Source organism: Tubulanus polymorphus, chromosome 8 (assembly GCF_964204645.1).
Source record: "Tubulanus polymorphus chromosome 8, tnTubPoly1.2, whole genome shotgun sequence".
In the NCBI taxonomy this organism is placed as follows: Eukaryota; Metazoa; Nemertea; class Palaeonemertea; order Tubulaniformes; family Tubulanidae; genus Tubulanus; species Tubulanus polymorphus.
The window spans coordinates 7,596,442-7,619,318 of record NC_134032.1 but is presented as its reverse complement, the minus strand read 5'-3'; the positions used below and the strand labels follow the sequence as shown (position 1 = coordinate 7,619,318).

The following is a 22,877-nucleotide window of genomic DNA, read 5'->3' as shown; positions in this document are numbered from 1 at the left end:
GCATTGCCGATATTGTTGTATTGAATGGGTTTTCGTATTTTCTTATCTTGATTGATATATATATCTCAGTTGGGACACGCAGGAAAACTTCGGAGTAAACAAGTTTCGTCTGTTAACAGAATCGCCCAAATGGGGGTTTTAACTATACAATTAGCGTAGGCTCAATCGTTCGGCAAAAAAATGAAATTCATTTTCGACAAATTGACCTTAAGTCTGCGGTCCTACAAAACAACATCGTCGTAATTGAACATGTTCCGGCAAATGTAAAACATTAACCATTTATGCTTTACCACAGTATATAATCTACCAATGCTTCTGTACGTAGGGCTAATAGTTATAGAGATATATTTCAATTCAATTCAATATTGTATATGAGTAGATAGTGTATGTGCATATAGCGCACATTAGATGTGTGCTGATGCTCACACTGAAGGATTACAAGGTGGGAGTTTGTGAGAAAGACGGAAGTGCATTTAGATGCTATATTTGATAAAATAAAAGGACTAACAAGGTATGGTGAGCGTAGTTTAGGAGGCAGTAGAACGGAAGTAGCAGGGATTGAACATACCAAATAGGGTAAGGTTAGAAGCGGGTGAGGTCATGGTTTGGGGTGAGGTCATGATTTGGGAATGTGAAAAATGTACATATAAGTATATAAGTCTAAGGTTCTTGAGGTAGAGGGGGAGGAAGAGAAAACAGAAAGTAATGTAAGAGTAGGAAGAAGAATAAAAGAAACAGTGTGATCAGTGTGAAATACTTTAGTGCACTGTATATCTTCATGAGAAAAAAGGAAGACCCAGTGGTGCAGCATTAGTAAGAACAGCAATAGAGGAAAGTCAGAGGACACAACAAATCTTCTAGACCCAACAGCACCCATGTGCCTCTTGTTATTTTCTTAAAACCATTCTAAGCTCATTTCGGTTTCGGTTCAATTCAACAACTTTAGAGCAGTCTTCGCTCATATTGGTTCTACAATGTACGTATTATCAATCTAACAACTTGCGATCATTCAAAGCTCTTTCTGGTTTAAGGCCCTTCAAAGTTGATACCTTAAAACCTCTTTTCTAGACAAGGCGAGGGCGGGCGGATTTTTTAGTTACGAGCTGTTCAGAAAAAAAGTGGAAATAAACTCGTATTTTCCAAGGAGACGAGGGCGGGAGGTTTTTTCTTTTTAAATCCGAAAAATTATTGACTGTGCAATACATTTATACGAGAATCCCGATCCATAGAAGGTCAAGTGGGCAGAACCAAGACACGCGTTCATTTGCTCATTTTCTTATCTAAAACATCGAAACTACAAAATTTCAAATGCAGTCCACAATGGCAATTTATCTCCAGGGTCACATGCCCAATCATTTTCTGAATGGCTGGGAATGTCATTCTTATCTAAACTCTGAATAGACTAAATAACACTGAGCCGATTTTTCTCTTGATTGACTGGTTCATTACTGATATACAATACTAACTATCGATAAAAGCGAACTGCATCAAAACGAAAACTGCACAACGCATCATCGCGCGGGCGTCAGGTGTTTTTATTTTAAAAAGAAAGAACCGACCATAAACAATCTGATGCGGGTTTCGGACATTCTTTTTTTCTTTTTATCATGGCTTTCGGAGGTGACGCTGCTCGCGATTTGATGAGAAACAATAAGGTATCAACTTTGCAGGGCCTAAAAGCTAATAGAACAGCTTAAGACCAGCTCGCTCTGATTCGATAACGAATCTAACTCATCTAAATTCAAAAACCAATCTAACAAAAGGACCAATCTAAAGCTCAAGTTGGTTACCCCTAACCCTAACCCTAGACCAGAGTTTAAGTCACCATGAAGAGTGAGAGTGAAGAACTACAGGTCCCGAAACATTTTTTCAAAATATATAATGATCAACTCAGTGACGAAGACTCAACGTGTATTTATTGCGGCGGGTCACATCTATTACGTTGTTTTAGTAGTATGCGTGGATGAATGGATCCAACAAACTCGTCGCTTTCCTGGCCGGGTTGTAAAAACGCAAATTTTTCTTGAAGCACTCGGCAGCAGCCTTGTCGCATTCACACAACACCATATCACATTTCGAATTACTTGATTCTAATAGATGTAAAGAGAATACGATAGATATGGCTATTATTGATTAGTTTAACCCTTTTGCAGCGTATGCAGTTGGATGTGGCTATAATTACGATGATTATTACGATCTAGTCGAAATGTGGAATAAACTACCTCAAGGAAATAGTTCAGACTCTTTTAATTCTCAAGTGCAAAGATTTATATTATAAAAGCCCAAATAAAACAAAACTAAATGATAACATTCAGGACTCTCTTATTCGAATTGTGGGATTTTATATTAAATGTATTTTTACAACAATGACTCAAAAATGTTTCATCAATGGTTTGCTTCATTGTACCCTCAAAACGGAGGCACACATTTTGTATTGAATTTAAGGAAACTAATTTTCAAAACGCAAAACGCAACGTAAGGGTTAATATGATGTTTTATCAGGATAAAGCATATTTCTCGTTGGATACGTACCGCACACGATGGCACCATTCTGCATTTTCCACGCGTATTTATTCACATAAACCGAAGTAGACAGAAAATCGAAAAAACTCTTGCTTTTACATTCGTTCTTGCCAATACGACCATAACAATCATCGTGCACTTTACAGCACCTTAAGAAAAATATATTGAAAATTTTTAGCAAGGGACTTCTTATTTAGGAAACCAACTAGTGAATAAAATGAAATATACATATTGAACAAGAGATCCACGGATCTTAATATCTCGGGCGCAGAATGTTATCTTTGTAATGTATAGGTGCCATCTGATTGATGCATCTTTAAGGTTTTCCTTGAACACTTCATGGATGTGTAAAATGTACTGATTTCGGTGAACAACATCATCGAAATCTAAGATAAAATCCCACTATTTACAGATTTAAAAAGTTTAAAAACCAGAATTTATTTATTCAATCAAAAATATAAAAGACACGACGTTTCGATCTCACCCTAGAGATCATCGTCAGGTGAGTTCTGGTTAAATTCTGGTTTTTAAATTCTTTTAATCTGTAAATAGTGGGATTTTATCTTATTATCCGTTCACCACGTTTGAGTGTGGTTATATTTCTATCATCGAAATCTAATCAGCAATCATCGCGGCAATACGGGATATCGACAAATTCATGTTCTTGAATTACTCGTTTGATGGCGCTAGTCAGAACCGGAAATTGGAACCTAAATCCGCCATGTTCTAGTTCATTTGCAATAAAGAAACTCTCGCTTCAAGTTTTTAGTTACCGATATACACGAGGTTTGGGCCTATTCGATTGTGCGCGTATAATCTTCCGTGAAGTAGCCTATCGAGTGAATCTTCGGTTATTTGCATAATGAAATAGATATGGGGGGACGGAATCGATACTACGGATATCAAATTAAAAATAAACATATAAGACACTCTCCCATAAGTGGGAAACGAGAAACTAGAACCGAGCAGATTAATAGATGAGTAGACCGGTTTGTCTGCGTCAATTGAATATGCCCTTTTACATTGATTGACAGCGGGAGCTCGGCCATCTGCAGGGAGCAGTAATTTTACTTCAATGTAACGTTGTACATCGGCCTTCTAGCCGTTTTATGAAACAAAATGCTCCTTGAAGTTTCTTTAAAAATCGCAACAAATTCGTCGATTTCTCTTAAATGAACGCGATATTCAAATTCCATTTTCAACAGATTTTAGCCACATGATGAAGCTACATTTTGCACATAAACATAGTAGATTGCATGACTTCGTGTCAAAGTTATAACCGAACCTCATTTGTTGCAAAAATTTGATTTTTGGACCCATTACAACATCAGATAATAAAACAATTCCACATGAAGACATATTTTGTTTACACTGAGGGTTTGGTCCTTTAACCAATCTAACAACTTATGACCAGTCAAACTACATTTTGGTTCTATAAACAATCTAATTAACAACGAAAATTGAGTTCGTGTTAGATAAAGAACGTCCCGCTCAAAAAAGTAAATTCCTGCGAAACGCCGAAGATTCTGTCTATTGGCATGAAGTAGATTTTTGTAGCAATTCAATGGCTTAAAAAACTGAGAAAATAAGCGTAGACCTGTCCATCGCAGGATCATACAAAATGTGATGTAATCGTAATTGTTGGGTGCTGAATACCTGTCAATCTGATCAAGGACACGACCACTGCCCCCCTTTCCACAATAGTTGCCATATCTGTTAAAATCTGCAACCGGACGTTTCGTCAATTCTTTCATCATATGGCCAAACTGGTCCAAACTTCTTTCCTCAACGCTGACAACGGAATCTGCAATGAGAGTTAAGAGTCCCGTTCGTATATCATCTCTTAAAACATTATTCAACTGTCAATCTGATGCCTGTTAGTACCAACCCCTCAGCCAATCATCTTTTGAAGATGGCAATATCTGGACCCAACCCATTTTCCCAAATTGTGAATGTTCGGACATTCATTGTTCATGGTTCCGACACGAAACCCAATTTCATTTAAAAAGAAAATTGTCATGGTAACTGCTATTGGGACGACAACGCCTGGGTGAGCATGATTTGGGAAAAGGGTGAATGTTTGTCGAACGTCTGAGGGCTATGTACAGACACAAGGTTAATAGCTACATATAAGTTTGAATAGAAAATCATGTCACTGCTTGAGTGGCAAGTGAGTTCGAGTCATGCCGGCTGCTCTGCAAACTACGCTTCAAAGACCGCGGTCACGTCGTAAGTTTAAATGATTAATCCAATAGGGTCAACGTCTTGGGAAACCGAGAATCGAACGATGTCAAGCAAGATGAACAAACAAAATATTTGATAAATTGTGCCTTACCGAATTTCCATGATGCGCATATCAAAGAAATGTATAGGAACTGGTAGAGTAGTGTTGAGACATCCCTGTAAAATAAGAGAACTAGCAATGAAATTATACCCCAAAAATCACTTTGTTTTCATGTACTAAAAATGGAGAAACCTTTAAGTAATCGAAAATATTGATGATTTTGTCGAAATAGACTCAATTTTCATATGTTGGTCGAAACCATGCGGAAAGGCCTCTTGTAAAACTCACATGTTTACAAGTCGGTCTCGTAGCCTGCGGTAAGTGCCACTGCTGGAGCTAAACTACTGACTGATAAAACAACAGGTTTCTATTCAAAATTCGAATATTATCTAAAGCTACTTGAATACGGATTTAGCTTCGGATTTTATTCAAAATACGTTTATCAATCCTACAAATGATGTTATTTAGTGTTCATTGTTCGGACAGGAAGATCAATTGTTGGATTTTGCATTATGATTTGCACTGGTAATGCATCCATCATACCTTAAAGTTACTATTTCATCATACCATATGGCAGTTGGAAAATCTGCTTTGACAATAATCCATACCATCTGGTATCGTGTCGTATGGCATTTCGTATCATATCGTATTATATGCATTATCAACAATCTGGTTGTTGAAACAGTCGAAAAGCAACATAACGATACAGAGGCAAAACGTGAGAGGCAAAAAGAGGCGATACGCGGAACGGCCAACACTTCTATCTACTGAGCATTTATTTGACTGCAACTACGTAGAGTAAATTTATTCCTATGTATCAGACAGTGTGATCAGAACTGGACCAAGTCTAAAGCCTGACTTATCTCGACAAATGGCGGGAGCCCTATCGACTCCTACCGACTACTTCCGACGCAACTGAAACCAACTGCAATGGCAGTGGTGTGGACAGCGCTCCGATACTAGCAGGACACAACGGCTTAGATGGCCAGGTGATAAGCACGTACTTGAGAATACATAGATCATTTTGCATTTTGAACTGGAAATTTCCAGTTGAAAAGCTATTTCTTAAAGATCTTCGTTACCAACAACGCGCGATATCAACAATACGCGTGCTTTAAAATCACTCAATCGCTCTAGTTAATTTTCAATTTATGGTAGTCAAATTTTAAATGTCACGGTTGACAGGACCACTTCTGAAGGAAGAGAATTTAAAATAATGCAAAGGCAAGTGTGGAGCGGTGACGCACGATGGGATGTAGTACGAATGTAAAAAAATGCAGTCGAGTCGGCGACAGAGGCGACACGCTGCGACGCCATGCCAGAGGCCGCCATGGCACCTCGCATTGTGTGATAAACACAACAGAGGAAGGGGACAAACCGCCAGAAATCAGCATCGATTACGCAGGGAAGAAGAGAAAGGTGGAGTTTACAGGTGCAGTGCGGGAGAAGAGAAGAAAGACAAAGGAAGAGACAAGGAAGAGACGAAGATAGAAGCAGGGACAGAGAGCAAGAAAAAGGGAGAGAGCGCAGAGAATAGAGGGAGGTGCTAGGATGGAAAGAAATCGAACGAGAAGGTGGAGTAGACAGTGGCAGCCAGCGTACCCACCAAATGCAACCGTAGTGGAGGAGATGTTGTGGGGGTCCTCTTCTCCAGTGTCAGGGTGACGTGTGTTGACCACCTGCGTTGTTTGCGTTTCACCAGCGTAGTTCCTTGGGGTTCTTCTCATAAATTAACTACAACTAGCTTCTTCTATCGATCCAGATCTTTATTCTTATACTCTCTTCTTACAATCTTCCTAACACGTCCCCTCTAGTTCTAACCACTAGCTCAACCGACCTAGCTCTACCGACCCAGCTTTTCCCGACCCCACTGCCTTAAAACCCTCCCTTTTTATATCTATTCTTCCTTCGCTCGTGACGTATATTTCCACACCCTTCGCCTCATTGCCAGAGACGTCTTATTCTATTACTATAGTTCTACTGGCCATGTAAATCATTTCTACGAACGCTAAATTTATAACTCAACTTTCCAGAGCTCAAGGCTGCTGCTATAACAAGCTTTCTCACGTAGACACCCCCATCACTCTTACCTATCTCCTATGCTTCTCTCTTATGTGTGACGTAAGTATTCACGTTGCCTGCTAACCGCAACTACTGCCCCGAACTACTGCCCCGAACTCCGGCTTATTTTCCCATTGTCTAAATAGGTAATTTATTACTCCAATACCATCCCCCTCTCCAGACGATTGGACCCCCAATCGCCAAAAAAAAATACTGAAGCCCGTTTGCACTTCCAAAGATTTATGTCCACAGATTTTTTTAAAAGAGCCGCAGCCAGCAACAGTGCAAAATCAGTACCCCTTACTTCCATGAACAACTTTTTTTTTAAACAACTTTCACCTCTTGAACTTTACCGTAAGGCAATAAAAATGGTGCTTTATGATAAATGATATAACAATCTTGTAACTGACGCACATAAATTTTCAACATCTGGATGGTAGAGAGAGAAAAAAACCCACTATTTTTTTTCTCTGACCAGCAACAATAACAGTACACCTGGCCAAAAAGTCACCCTTGATACTGAGTAAAATCCCCATCTCTTAAACATTCTACTTCCATCCGCCATATAGACTTTACCATCATCACCATCCGGATTAGCATTTACAATGAACCCAATAGAGTTTTTCGGTAAGCAACTTATTTTGAATACTTATAAACTAACACACCAACCATTTTGTACAGTTTTATCATTACATGCGATAATACATTATGTGCCACTCTTGCACTTTGTTATTTTAAACGGTCACATCGCCCCTGATAAGATCTATTAACCCATGCGTTATTTCTAAAAATGTGAACAATATAATACCAGAAAAACCTTGAATTTTAACAATATTAGTCATGTAACTATAATTATTAATTGTAAATACGTTAATTGCACTTCAGTCCATTTCATTACCGTTGTATTATATTGTGCAACAATACTTTTATATATACAATCCTTTTTTTTCTTTCTTTTTTTTGCTTTTATATGTTAATCAGCATTACCAAGGTACTGTACGGCAACGTACGAATACCGTGCTTCAAAGCATGAAGTATATTAAATCAGAAACCTCAAAATTAACAACATATATATCCCATTCTGTCATATTTTGTTTTTCATATCAGCCTCACTGGTCCTACACATGCCGTATGGCTTTATTCTAGCGCAGCCCGGTAAGACCTCTTAATTCATTTTATGTACTAAAAAACAATTTATAACTGCTTTTTCTAACATACTTTTGCAACGCAGGCAACCGACAACAATTATTAAACATAACCCTGGCTGCCACCCACGACTTACGCGCCGCGCTTTCAGGTATACACTATATATATCCTTCTTTACAACGATAGTTCATACGTATTTATTTATTCAGTCGCGGTCTTCAAACAGTGATTTTAACAATAGCCCATTTTCCTCATCAAATCATATTACCGATACACTGGAAATTAACTACTTTATATTTTAAAAGCACTGTCGAGCCGTAAACATCGACGAATCGACGTGTGTTACTACATCTTCGTTCCGGGGATCAGCTGCGAGTTTCTCCTCATCATGAGAATCAAATCTAGTAAAAATTAATTTATTACTACCAGTGATTTGGCTGCGGGTTTCAAGGAGTTAGTATAACAATACCTATTTTTCTTTACCGAATTAACCGTGTATTTACTAAGATAAATCTTTAGTGTACCGGGGAATCGTAGGCCTAAACTAAACACGCCGAAGAGATATAGCGGAGAAAAGCTGTTATGTCGACGAGGTATCAAAATAAAAGAATATATTACTTTATTCGGCCGCGGGCTTCAACCTCTATATCAATACCATCAATACTCTATATTTCCTACAGTACATACCGATCATTGTCAAATGCACAAGGTATTTACTAAAAACAAGTATATAACACACTCCTTTCCGTATGCTGGACTCACACTTGACATTCGGAGTAAGTGTTCGCTGTGGGGGAAAGGAGATCGTTCGCTGTGTCGCTTGAAGTGTTTATCGAGTTTTACGCGGCTTTAGGCCTACCGGTACTGAGCTTTACTAAACAAACACAGTATAATTGTTGCGTTTATTAACGGACTCATTGGATTGAACTTCAAAACAAAATTTACGATATTTAGGTGGGTTGTTATTCAATAGGCCTACGACCAATCTGTCCAGATTTTAGGCCTACGCATATATATAGGCCTACATAGGCTAGTAGCCTCTACTAGGTTAAAGCTAAGTTCACTGTAAAGGAGGAATAAAGATTTATTAAAATGCATGTTAATTAGTGATTAACTGGTTGTGACTTGCAACGATCAATCACAAATATCAATTTTATTGCCAAAAATGAAGATTTCTTTGAAAATTTCGTCTGAGCAGACAGCTTTATAAGCCAGACTTTTCATTTGATTTTTTTCATCATAAATGAAACTGGTATTTCATTAATTTCTTATGATTTAAGCAGGGCGTAGGTCGGCCTTGCGACGGCTTGTGATTCACTGCGACGCCTATCACTGCGACCGCCAGCGACGATTGTGTCGCAACGACTCATCGACCTATGCTCCTTTGCGACGGGTTGCGACTTTCAGCAACGCCAGTCACAAGGAGTCGCACGTGTTCTACTTTCTGCGACGCGACACGACTGTCACAACCAACCGACGCGCTCTTGCGACTGGCAGAAACTAGTCGCACACAGTCGCTTACAATCGTATCGCAACCGACTTGCACCGAAACTTGCGATGCAACGCGAGGATCGCATCGCGTCACAAGGCTGACCTACGTCCGGCTTTAAGTTACTGCGGAGCCCCAGAAATATCTTTTTTTTCGTTCAAAAGACCTTTCGCTTGAAAATTCTTTTGTCGGAACAAAATTTATTTCGTTCCAACCAATAATATTCTGTTCGATTGAACCAATTCGAAAAAACGTTAGAACAAAGTTGAACAAACTTTTTTTTGTCCAAACGAAAGGTTTTTTGTTCGAACAATTGTTCGATTGAACAGAATCGTTTAAATTTAATCAGAATTTTCTTTTCAGAACATTAAGTTTTTCGTTCGAACGAGTATATTGTAAAAAGTTTTTCCTCCGAACCAAAAGTATTAAGCATTTCGTTCAATCGAACAGAATTGTTTTCATTCAAACATTCGTTCGAAAAAATTGTTTTCGCTCAACCAAATTTTTTTGCCGGGACAAAAAGTTTTTCATTTCAACAATAACAAAGCTTTCAGAATGAAGAAAAGCTTTGGTTCAAACAAAAAGCCTACAAGATTTTCTTGTCGGATCATTAAGTTTTTTGGTCGAACAGCGTGTTAAGGTCGTTTTGGAAATTTACTCGGTCTGTATATTTTGGATTACTGTGTATGTCATTTGTCAGGACATTAAACAGAAGACAACTTAGGATACTACCTTGCGTGACTCGACTAGTTAGACCGACTTAATCCAAGATGAAGCGTTCCGTTGATTTCGGCTACAAGTTTTCGTTGAGAGATAATGCTGAGCAATTTCGGCAACCTATCATTGATACTGTTTCCTAAAAGCCTTTTTTAGTAATGGCTGATGTTGTACCTTATTAAATGCTTTGTCGAAATCATAAAGAGTAATTATCGCCTAACAGTCGATTTTCCAGAGTCAAATAGGACATCTGGTTCAGTTGTCCATGGTTTCAAGAAGGTCTAATTGACTGTTTGTCGAGCTTCCTCTTATAAAACTGTATTAACCATTGAACAGGATTCAAAGACTGTGCAGAAAACCCGTTATCGCTGCTTTGCAGCTATATTTATTATTATTTTCTTCCACACTATTTTTACCAAAAGAACATAGGCTTTGTTACCTTACCGCTGTTTCATATACAATCCATATAATATCGTTCAGCTCACTGAGATCTACAAATAGCCCGCGTGTTTTTTCACGAATCATCGTTACAAAAGCGCTGTCGGGCTGTAAACATCGAAAATTTAGCCCCATTCAATGGGGCGACATGTTTTTCGAGTCGTCATCCTGAAATCAACCCGCAGGCCGACTGTCACTTCGATTATCAATTCAAGTATAAATGAACTAATTTATTGTCGCAGACTTCACATTCAGTCGCGGTCTTCAAACAGTGATTTTAACAATAGCCCATTTTCCTCATCAGATCATATTACCGATACACTGGAAATTTACTACTTTAGATTTTAAAAGCACTGTCGAGCCGTAAATATCGACGAATCGACGTGTGTTACTACATCGTCGTTCCGGGGATCAGCTGCGAGTTTCTCGTCATCATGAACCTACGTGAAGTGAGCCTGTTATTCCAGCCTCGTATTCAGATATAGTGTGTACACACTGTACAGCTGCCTGTAGATACTGGTTGACATGAAATGTATAACTTAGCATGACGGAGCGATGATAACTAACGTTAACGTTAGTATATAGCATCGGATACTGATACTCAAATTTCTCTGAAACAAAAACTCCAGGTTTCGTAAAAACTGAGTATATTACTGAGTAGGCTCGATTGTTCAAGTAGATATATAAAGTAAATGTCTGTGCATCGATTTGTTCAGGTATTATTTCAACTCACGATTGCATCATTCCGCGACAATTCAATATTTTGGTTTTGTCGCCCGCGACAATTCATTATTTTGGTTTTATCGCCCGCGACAATTCAATATTTTGGTTTTATCACCCGCGATAATTCATTATTTTGGTTTTATCGCCCGCGACAATTCAATATTTCGTTTTTATCGCCCGCGACAATTCATTATTTTGGTTTTGTCGCCCGAGACCATTCATTATTTTGGTTTTATCGCCCGCCTCAATTCATTATTTTGGTTTTGTCGCCCGCGACAATTCATTATTTTGATTTTGTCGCCCGCGACGATTCAATATCTTGTTTTTGTCGCCCGAGACGATTCATTATTTTGGTTTTATCGCCCGCGACAATTCATTAGTTTGGTTTTATCGCCCGCGACAATTCATTAGTTTGGTTTTGTCGCCCGCGACAATTCATTAGTTTGGTTTTGTCGCCCGCGACAATTCAATATTTTGGTTTTGTCGCCCGCGAAAATTCAATATTTTGGTTTTATCGCCCGCGACAATTCATTACTTAGGTTTTATCGCCACCGACAATTCATTATTTTGGTTTTGTCGCCCGCGACAATTCATTTTGGTTTTATATTTTGTTTTTGTCGCCCGCGACAATTTTCTTTTTTGGCTTTATCGCCTGCGACAATTCAATATTTTTGTTTTATCGCCCGCGATTATTCATTAATTTGATTTTGTCGCCTGAGACAATTCATTATTTTGGTTTTATCGCCCGCGACAATTCATTATTACGGTTTTATCTCCCGCGACAATTCATTATTTTGGTTTTGTCGCCCGCGACAATTCACCATTTTGGTTTTGTCGCCAGCAACAATTCATTATTTTGGTTTTATCGCCCGCGACAATTCAATATTTTGTTTTTATCGCCTGCGACAATTCATTATTTTGGTTTTGTCGCCCACGACAATTCATTATTTTGATTTTGTCGCCCGCGACGATTCAATATCTAGTTTTTGTCGCCCGAGACAATTCATTATTTTGGTTTTATCGCCCGCGACAATTCATTATTTTGGTTTTATCGCCCGTGTCAATTCATTATTTTGGTTTTGTCGCCCGCGACAATTCATTATTTTGATTTTGTCGCCCGCGACGATTCAATATCTTGTTTTTGTCGCCCGAGACAATTCATTATTTTGGTTTTATCGCCCGCGACAATTCATTATTTTGGTTTTGTCGCCCGCGACAATTCATTTTTTTGATTTTGTCGCCCGCGACGATTCAATATTTTGTTTTTGTCGCCCGAGACAATTCATTATTTTGGTTTTATCGCCCGCGACATTTCAATATTTTTGTTTAATCGCTCGCGACAATTCATTAGTTTGGTTTTATCGCCCGCGACAATTAATTAGTTTGGTTTTGCCGCCCGCGACAATTCATTAGTTTGGTTTTGTCGCCCGCGACAATTCAATACTTTGGTTTTGTCGCCCGCGACAATTATTTTTCAGTCCACTTGGGACTTTAGTCCCAGCGGGCTATTGCGTTCACTTTTCTTCCGTCCGTCCGTCCATAGACGGAATCCAGTTATTTTGGGAAGTTTTGAAGACGCTTCAAGGTAATGTCTTGATATTTGGTTTAAACATGTATCTACCCTAGACACATCGTCAGCCCAAAAACTGGCCCTGTCAGATTCAAGATGGCCGACTGGCAGCCATTGTTGTTTGCCAAAATCAGCACTTTTTAAACATTTTCGAAGTTTTCGTGGGAAATTTTGAAGACGCTTTGATCAATTACCTTGATGTTTCGTTTATATTTGAATCTACCAAAGGCCCATCAGCATAAGAAAATTGGGTCGATCTGACTCAAGATGGCCGTCCTATGACCTTTTTAGTGCCCAAAAATGTCAATTTTGGCCAGAATTCTAGGTCACGTGGCTTCCTACTGGTTTGCCATTTCTCATTGCAATTGCTGATGGGTATTCTTTAGAGAGGGATGTTTTATACCTGGGACAGGTATCTTTGATCAGCCAATTATGACGCAATTGGCGGCCATCTTGGTGTCATCAGTACTCATTCGTAGGTGGGAAAAAGTTTTTCCACATTAAATTGATACCTAAGCATATTGTGTTACTATATTCAGTTGGAAAGTTGTAGCCCATAACGTGTTCTATGATTTTGGTGAGTTTCAAGGTCATTGGTTTTTGTATGTGGCCATCAGGGGGCGTTGAATAATACAATAACTTAGTATTGCTATATTTGTACCAAGGCATATTTTATTACCATGATCAATTGCAAATTTGTAGTTCATGACATCGTCTATGATTGTGGTGAGTTTTTAAGGACATTAGTTATTCCATACAGTCACCAGGGGGCGTTAAATAGTAGAATGGCTTAGTATTTCCTTATTAGATTGGTACCTAGGCATATTTTGTTACTATGTTCAATTGCAAAGTTGTATTTCATGACATGTCCTACGATTGGGGTGAGTTTTAAGGTCATTGGGTTTTGCATATGGTCACCAGGGGGCGTTGAATAGTAGAATAACTTAGTATTTCCATATTAAATTGGTAACGAGGCATATTTTGTTATCACAATCGATTACAAAATCATAGCTGCTCACATGTTCTATGATTGTGGTGGGTTTCAAGGTCATTGGTTTTTGTATATGGTCACTAGAGGGCGTTATGTATTGAAATTGTTAGATTGTTGAGCATTTGAAACCACTTCCCAAGTGAGCATGGTGTCCCTGGACCCCTAGTTTGGTTTTGTCGCCCGCGACAATTCATTATTTTGGTTTTGTCGCACGCAACAATTCAATATTTTGTTTTTGTCGTCCGCGACAATTCATTATTTTGGTTTTATCGCCCGCGACAATTCAATATTTTGGTTTTATCGCCCCCGACAATTCATTATTTTGGTTTTATCGCCCGCGACAATTCATTATTTTTGTTTTGTCGCCCGTGACAATTCAATATTTTGGTTTTGTCACCCGCGACAATTCATAATTTTGGTTTTGTCACCCGTGGTTTTGTCGGAACATTAATTTTTTTGGTCGAACAGTGTGTTAAGGTCGTTTTGGAAATTTACTCGGTCTGGTATATTTTGGATTACTGTGTATGTCATTTGTCAGGACATTAAACAGAAGACGACTTAGGATACTACCTTGCGTGACTCCACTAGTTAGACCGTCTCATTCCAAGATGAGGCGTTCCGTTGATTTCGGTTACACGTTTCCGTTCAGAGATAACTGCTGAGCCATTTGGGCGACCTATCATTGATACTGTTTCCTAATAGCCTGTTTAGTAATGGCTGATGTTGAGCCTTATCAAATGCTTTGTTGAAATCCACCGTTGAACAGGATTCAAAGACTGTGCAGAAAACCCGTTATCACTGCTTTGCAGCTATATTTATTATTATTTTCTTCCACACTTTCTCCACTTCGCTACCGCTCCGCTCCGCGACCAATTGATTTATTTACAATACACAAATTCATATAATCAAATATATTCAAATAATAATAATATTCAACTGAAATACACACGGTTATGAAAATATATTATAGTTTTTAATTACTTTTGATATTTGTTATTAATGAACTCGACCATTCAACCTTTAACCTGAAACAACATATTCCCTATTACTCTTAAAATATTCATATATATGAATAAAATATAAATGAATAACTTCTAAAATCAATTTTAATAAAAAATTTAGTATTAAAATGGAAGCAAATAAGTACTACTGTTCAACATGTAATATCAATATAGATAAATCCCAAAAAGCAAGACACAATAAAACTAAAACACATTGAGAGAATAAATTGAATTTAGAATATGAAGATGATGTATTAGAAACTAAATTAGATGAATTTAAGAATGAAAAAGAAACATATAAATGTGATACATGTAATCAATCATTCAGTGATAAAAGATATTATAAAGAACATTTAAAATCTAAAAGTCATATTAGAAATAAGAATAATGATATTTTAGGTGAAGATTATTTTGATAAAGATAATGATAAGAAACAGAAGGCAATTAAAAGCATAAAAAATAAATTAAACAATAAAAGACCATACATGGAAGATGTAAGAAAATATATTAATTCATTAGATAATAAAAAAGATATAGAGATAACCGAAGCATTTAAAAGTGATATTGGCCCAGCAGCTATCGAGTTTAAATTTCATAAAGGAAAAACATTAGAAGAAAATAAAAAACATTTAGAAAATATGAAAGAAATAATAAAAATAATTACTGATGTTGAATATCCTAAAATAAGTATTTCATCAAAAGTTAAATTTATAAAATCTGAAGATAAACCAATATATAATATAAATTCTCATTCACAACATATAATATCTAAACAACATATAGATGATAAATTATATAAATGTTATAATGAAGTAAAAACTAGAATAGAAGAAAAATATTTTGAAGGATCTGGTTTAATATTTGATGAAATAATATTTATGACTTTACATGTTTATAACACAAAATATAATAAGTTAACTAAATCAAAACCAATTGATGAAAATAATGTATCATATTATAAAGAACCAGATATTGAAGCATCGAGTTATATTAAACTACCATTTAAAACTAATGCTGTAATAAATGTACAAAATGAAGATGATAAATGTTTTCTATGGGCTATAATAAGTGGTTTACATCCAGTTGAAGATTATAATAAACATACTTATAGATTAACTCATTATAAACCATTTGAAAATAATTATAAGATAGATAAGTATCCTGTTATAATTAAAAACATCCAAAAGATAGAAAGAGATAATAATTTAAGAATAAATGTATTTGATTTAATCAAATTACCAAATACAAAAGGTAACAACATAAAACATTATACTTTAGAACCTTTATATCTATCAAAAGATTATGATTCAAATGATGTTATAGATATACTATATTATGAGAATCATTATATGTGGATTAAACAAATCGATTTATTTTTCAAATCAGAAAATGATCACACTCGTAAAATATATCTATGTAGAAAATATTTACATAGATTCAGTAATGAAAGTGCATTATTAAATCATAAACATTTATGTGAAAATCATGATTAATGTAAATTAGTTTTACCAAATGAAAAAGATAAAATATTAGAATTCAAAAAATATGATTACAAAAATAAAGTACCATTTGTAATATATGGAGATTTTGAATCATTAAATAAAGAATTAACTGATCAAGATAGAAAAGAAATATATTATAAAAAAAAGAAATTAAATTCTAATGAAAATGATTTTTCAGATGAACCACCAAAAACAAATACAATTAAAAAGATTCATCAATCAGCTGCTGCTTTCGGGTTATATATTAAATCTGATTATCCAGAACTAATTGAAAGTGAATATTATGATTATAGAAATGAAAATGTTATCAATCATTTTTGTGACTTATTAATTGAATATGAAATAAGATTTAGTAAATTATTGAATACAAATATAGAAATTATAATGACAGAAGAAGATAAAGAAGAATTTGCGTTTGCAGATAAATGTTATTATTGTGAAAAGATATTTAATTATAAAGATAAAAAAGTAAGAGACCATGATCATTTGAATGGAAAGTTTAGAGGCGCTGCACATGAGAATTGTAACTTACAAGCTAAGAAAATTAACTTTGTACCAGTTATATTTCATAATCTATCAGGATATGATGCACATTTATTCATCAAACAGTTATGTCATAAAATAGAAGAAATTAATAATGAAATAGAAATATTAAATTCAAATAGATCAAAAGATAAAATACCAACTTATAAATTTAGAATGTTAGCTAAAACATCTGCAAATTATATATCATTCCAATTTGGGTGTCTAAGATTTATAGATTCATATAGATTTTTAAATAGTTCATTAGATAACTTATCAAAATCATTAGTTGATGATGAATTAAAAATATTAAAACAACATTACCCAAATAATGATGATTTTCAATTAATGAGATATAAAGGAGCAATTCCATTTTCATTTTATAAATCACATAATGATTTCAATATAACTGAATTATTGAAAGAACAATTCTATGATGAATTAAAAAATGAATATGTTAAAGATGAAGTCTATAATAGAACATTGAATATTTGGAATCATTTCAAAATAGAAAATCATGGACAATTAGTAGATTTATATCTAAAATCAGATGTATTATTATTAACCGATATATTCGAAAGGTTTAGAGATGTTAACCTAAAATATTTTAACATTGATCCTTGTCATTGTTATTCATCACCAGGATTAACATGGGATTGTGGATTAAAATTTACAGATATAAAAATGGATTTGTTAACAAATATAGATCAATTACTATTATTTGAAAAATCTATAAGAGGAGGAGTTTCAGGTGTATTGGGGGATAGATATTTCAATGTAAATGATAACCCCGGATATAAGTTATTATATATAGATGCAAATAATTTGTATGGTTGGGCAATGATGGAACCACAACCTTATGGAGTATTTGAATTAACTGAAGTTTTACAGAATGAAAATAATGATAAATTTGATTGGAAGAAAGAATCCTAGATATTGCAGATGATTCAGATACTGGTTACTTCTTTGTTGTAGATTTAGAATATCCTGAAGATAAAAAATTTAAATCTAGAAATCTAGCTTACTGCCCAGAACATAAAACTGTAACTCATGAAGAATTATCAAATTATCAAAAAAGAATTAAACCCGAAAATCATATTCATACAGAAAAGTTAATGGTAACTCAAGAAGATAAATATAATTATGTAGTACATTATAGAATGTTAAAGTTTTATCTAAAACAAGGAATGGTTCTAAAAAAAGTACATAGATATATTTCATTTAGTCAATCTAAGTGGTTAAAAAAATATATAGATTTTAACACCAAACAGAGAACTAAAGCTAAAACTGATTTCGAAAAAGATTTCTTCAAGTTAATGAATAATGCATTCTATGGTAAGACTTGTGAAAATATTAGAAATAGAAATGATATTGAGTTAGTCAGTAATGGTAAAAGAATTAGACATTTACAATCATATCCTAAGTTCATTGGTAACAGAATATTTGATGAAAATTTAGCCGCAGTTAAGATGAGAAGAACATCAATGAAATTTAATAAACCAATCTATGTTGGCGCTTCAGTTTTAGAATTATCAAAATTACTAATGTATGAATTCTATTATAACATATTACAACCACTTTGGAAAAAAAACATATAGAAATCTTATATTTTGATACCGATTCTTACATATTAAAGATAAAAACTGATAACATAACTGATGATTTAAAAACATTAAAACACCATTTTGATTTTAGTTATTATTCTAAAAATCATGAATTGTTTAGCAATGATAATAAAAAAGTTCCAGGGAAGTTTAAGGATGAATTAGGTGGCGAAGAAATGATAGAGTTCATAGGTATTAGATCTAAAATGTATTCATATAAAACTAAAACTCATGAAGCTAAAAAGTTAAAAGGAATAGCCAAAAGTGTAGTAGAAAAGAATATTCATTTCAAAGATTACATCAATTGTATATTCAATGAAGAAGTTAGAAAACATAAGATGAGATGTTTAAGATCTGAAGATCATGAAATGTTTATTGAAGAAATTGAAAAGATAAGTCTAAACCCATTTGATGATAAAAGATATATTTTAGATGATGGAATTCATACAGTTGCTTATGGTTGCAATTTAGATGAATACTTAAAATTTAAAAGAGAAGAAACAAAAGAGAACGAGATAATGAAAAGAATTCTAACGTGTTAATCAAATTTTAATAAAAATATGTTATTAAAATGGAGAGTAAACAAACACACAGTGAGAACAACAAATTATTTCTAGATAGAATTAAAGATATAACAAATGTAAAATCTGTAGATTATAAATTCAAAAAGTTAACAGAATTAACAATCCATAAGAAATATCTAATTACAGATATTGTTACAGTAACTAATAACTATGGAGATAAATTAGTTATACACTTAGAATATGAAGGATTAAAAGGAAATACATATAAATTCAGAACATATTTACCGGATAGATTTCCTAGATTATCAAGTGAAGATCTAGAAGAATTATGTTCTGGAGATTTCTATTTCGTATACAAAGGTAAGAATGAAAAGGGGCACCATGAAATAGATTTCGAATAAGAAAATATGTAAAATAAATGGTAGAATTAAAAGAATACAGATTCTAGATTCTAGAAATCTTACAAATTATAAATCACATTATTTATTAGTACAATTAGATAGAGAATTCAAAAATTGTGTTGATTTAAAATTAGTTAATATAAGTTTATGTAATTCTTTTTATAATGTATCGGATAAAAGTTTTGATCATAGATTGTTTATGATTCATGATAGAAATATGGATAAATGGTATCATCTATTTCTAAGACCAGGATTATATAATTTAGAAACATTATCTCAAGAAATTAATAGAAGAGCTCGGTTAAAAGTGGGTGAATCTGTTGGGTTTAACATTAAATTTAATAAAATTGATAGTACTAATAAAATAAGAATAAAGTTAACTAATGAACAATATAAATTCATAGTAAGAAAACCATTAGCTAAAATGCTAGGAGTTAATCCAAATAAAGTTTATTCAAATGTTGATACTACGCCAAATATAATACCTTTTACGCACTTCTATATTTATTGTAATTTAATTGATCCTACAAAAACATTCGAAGCAACTAAAGATACAATTTGTAATTCTGGTTTATTAAATATTTTACCATTAAAAAATGTTAAAAAATTCGTAACGCAAATAAATTATAATTTAGCTGAATGTGATTTCAAACCTTGTATTCCACATTTTGATAATTTTAGATTAGAAATTAGAAATCATAATGGATACTTAATTGATTTGAATAACTTTCCTGTAATTTATGAATTAGTTATAAGATGTAAAGAGTAATTCTTCACCTATATAAATGAATATAACTGTTGGACCGAGTATATGTTTTGGGTTTGATTTTAAACGTGAGAAAGAAATGAAATTTAACATTAATGATGTAATTACACATATCAAAAATATTGCATTTTCTAATGAAACAACATTTGAGTATGAAACAACAATAGATAAAGAAACTTTAAATGTAGAAAAGATTACTAATTTAATTAGAGAATCTTTAAGATTTTATGAATTAGATGAAGATTTTATCATCGATGATATTAAAAAAATAATAATTGAAATATATACAAATGAAACTAGTAATGAAATAAATGTTGAATTAATCATAAATAAGATAACTAAATATTTTGATGATAGTAATTTTTTGATAAATAAATGAGTGATAATAAGTGGATAATAACTGGATTATATAATTGCGCATTACTATCAGTTGGAACTGTTGGTTATTCAATGGTATTAAAAAAAGTATTTAAAATGGGAAGTGTTAATGTTGATAGATTTGATATAAATGATATTTTAAAATTAACGTTAGCAGTTACTTTATCTAATTTAACTATTGATTATTTGGAAAAACAAAAATATATTCCTCCCATATAAATGCATAATTTTTTTTGCTAAATAAATGGCTTCTGCAATTATAACTATTATAGGATCGGCAATTGTTAACGCTTTAGCATTTACTGGTGGTGGTTATTTATTTAAACATATTGATAAAAATAGTTCATTAGGAGAACAAAGAAGACATAACTTAGCATTAGAGAAATACAATAAAGCAGCAGAAGAATATAGAGAAAAGAGGCAAAACTATATGGATTATATTAACAAGGAATTATATGATCAGAAGATTTCACATAGAGATTTTCAATCAGTTGAAGATGCAATGAGTTTATATAACGCAGTAACAAATAAAGAAAAATTACATCTATACAAACCTAAATTATCAGATTATTATACCCCAAGTAATGAACAGAAGAAATATGAAATAATTTGGATTTTAGGCGGAACTGTTATTGTTATATTTGTTGCTTATAAGTTTACTAATTAATTATTTATTATTTTTTGTTAAATAAATGGATGATAAAGTTGATAATATTGATACTATTCCTCATGATATAAATAAAACTATATTAAAAATATATTTAGAAAGACAAATATTAGAATTTGAAAGTGACTTAAAGATAAAAAAGAAAAATATTTAAAAAGTAAAATTATATATTATTTGATTATAAGTGGTTCGGTTACAATTAGTTCTGTATTAACATTTCTAGCAATATTCAGCCCATTAACACCTTTAGCTATATCAATTGGTGTGTTAGGATTATCATCAAGTGTTTTAACCGGTATAAGTTCAAAATTAAATATAAAAAGTAATAAAGAAAAAATTAAAACTAATATAAAAGAAATTAATAAATTAAAGAATACACTAGATTATATCATAAGTTTAAATGGTCATATAACAGTTGAAGAACAAGATAAATTATTAAAAGAATTAATAAATTATTAATTTTTTAATTATATAAATGGTAGATAGTTTTCCAAAAGCTTTCCAATATAATAAATCAATTAAATATAATATTCCAGCAATAGATTTTAATAAAGATATTACATATAGAAATGAAGTTTTAGATTCATTAACTAATTTAGAAATTTATGTTACTGAAACTAATAATTTTAATGCAAAGATGGAAAATATATTTCATGTATATTTGATTAATTTTAAAAAAGTGAAAGATGAAAAACAATGGTTATTAAAATCTAATATGAAGTATTGGCAGAACCAATTAAATTTTGCTGTTTATTGTGCAACAACAGGTTGTGGAATTAGTTGGAATGATCATTTGAATAATTCTAAATATAAATTAATTCAAAGTTTATTTAGATTTCATACATACTTTCAAATAAGAATAATATTAAATGAATTAGAGTGCGCTTTACCAGGATCTAGGTATTTTAAAGAATTAGATAATAATATTAATTTATCAAAGTTTAAAATAATTCTGATTTTAGAACAAAAATTGGAACAATAAGATCACTTCGTTGCCCTAAAAAGATTGCAGAATATTGTGCACTTCCCATACCATCTAATAGTTTGTATAATATCTATAGTAATAAATTAGGTTATGGTAAAATAGAAACTAAGGATTTAGAAACATTAAATTTCAATAAATTACCGACATTTTATGATAATTTAAAACAAGAATGGTTGGGTTTATTTCATTTTAGAAAATAATGAAGGTTTTACAAAATCAGGTATACAAAGAATAAATCAATCTATTAGAACTTATTTGATATGTATTTTAGGTGCACAAGTTGAAACAAGATCCCCAATAATTGGAAATTTAAATACATCATTCGATACACAAAAACAATTTAAAGTTTTATTTGAAGATTCCATACATAATGATAAAAATAGATCGATTCCAGAAAACATTATAAGATATCAAAATTATTTAGATAAATCACATATTAGATTAAATTATTGTATAGGCCCTAATCTATTAATTATTTCTAATGATTTAGTATTAAAGATGGGAAACATAATTGGTTATAATAATCTAATTAAAACTGCGACAATAAATAATTCATTTGGATTAAATGATATAAATAAAAAGATT

General features: G+C 33.1%; 1 protein-coding gene and 1 long non-coding RNA gene across 2 annotated transcripts in view; one reads left to right on the top strand and one right to left on the bottom strand.

Moving 5' to 3' along the window:
- Window positions 1-22,877, top strand: part of LOC141910229 (uncharacterized) — a 46,797-nt gene that overhangs the window by 4,805 nt on the left and 19,115 nt on the right. The window lies entirely within an intron of this gene.
- On the bottom strand, window positions 1,888-5,203 carry LOC141910096 (acidic phospholipase A2-like). The gene is made up of 5 exons (XM_074800810.1): window positions 5,096-5,203; window positions 4,859-4,923; window positions 4,180-4,327; window positions 2,533-2,672; window positions 1,888-2,090 (listed from the first exon to the last, which is right to left on the bottom strand). Coding segments are annotated over exons 1-5 (498 nt in total). The 5' UTR covers window positions 5,098-5,203; the 3' UTR covers window positions 1,888-1,947.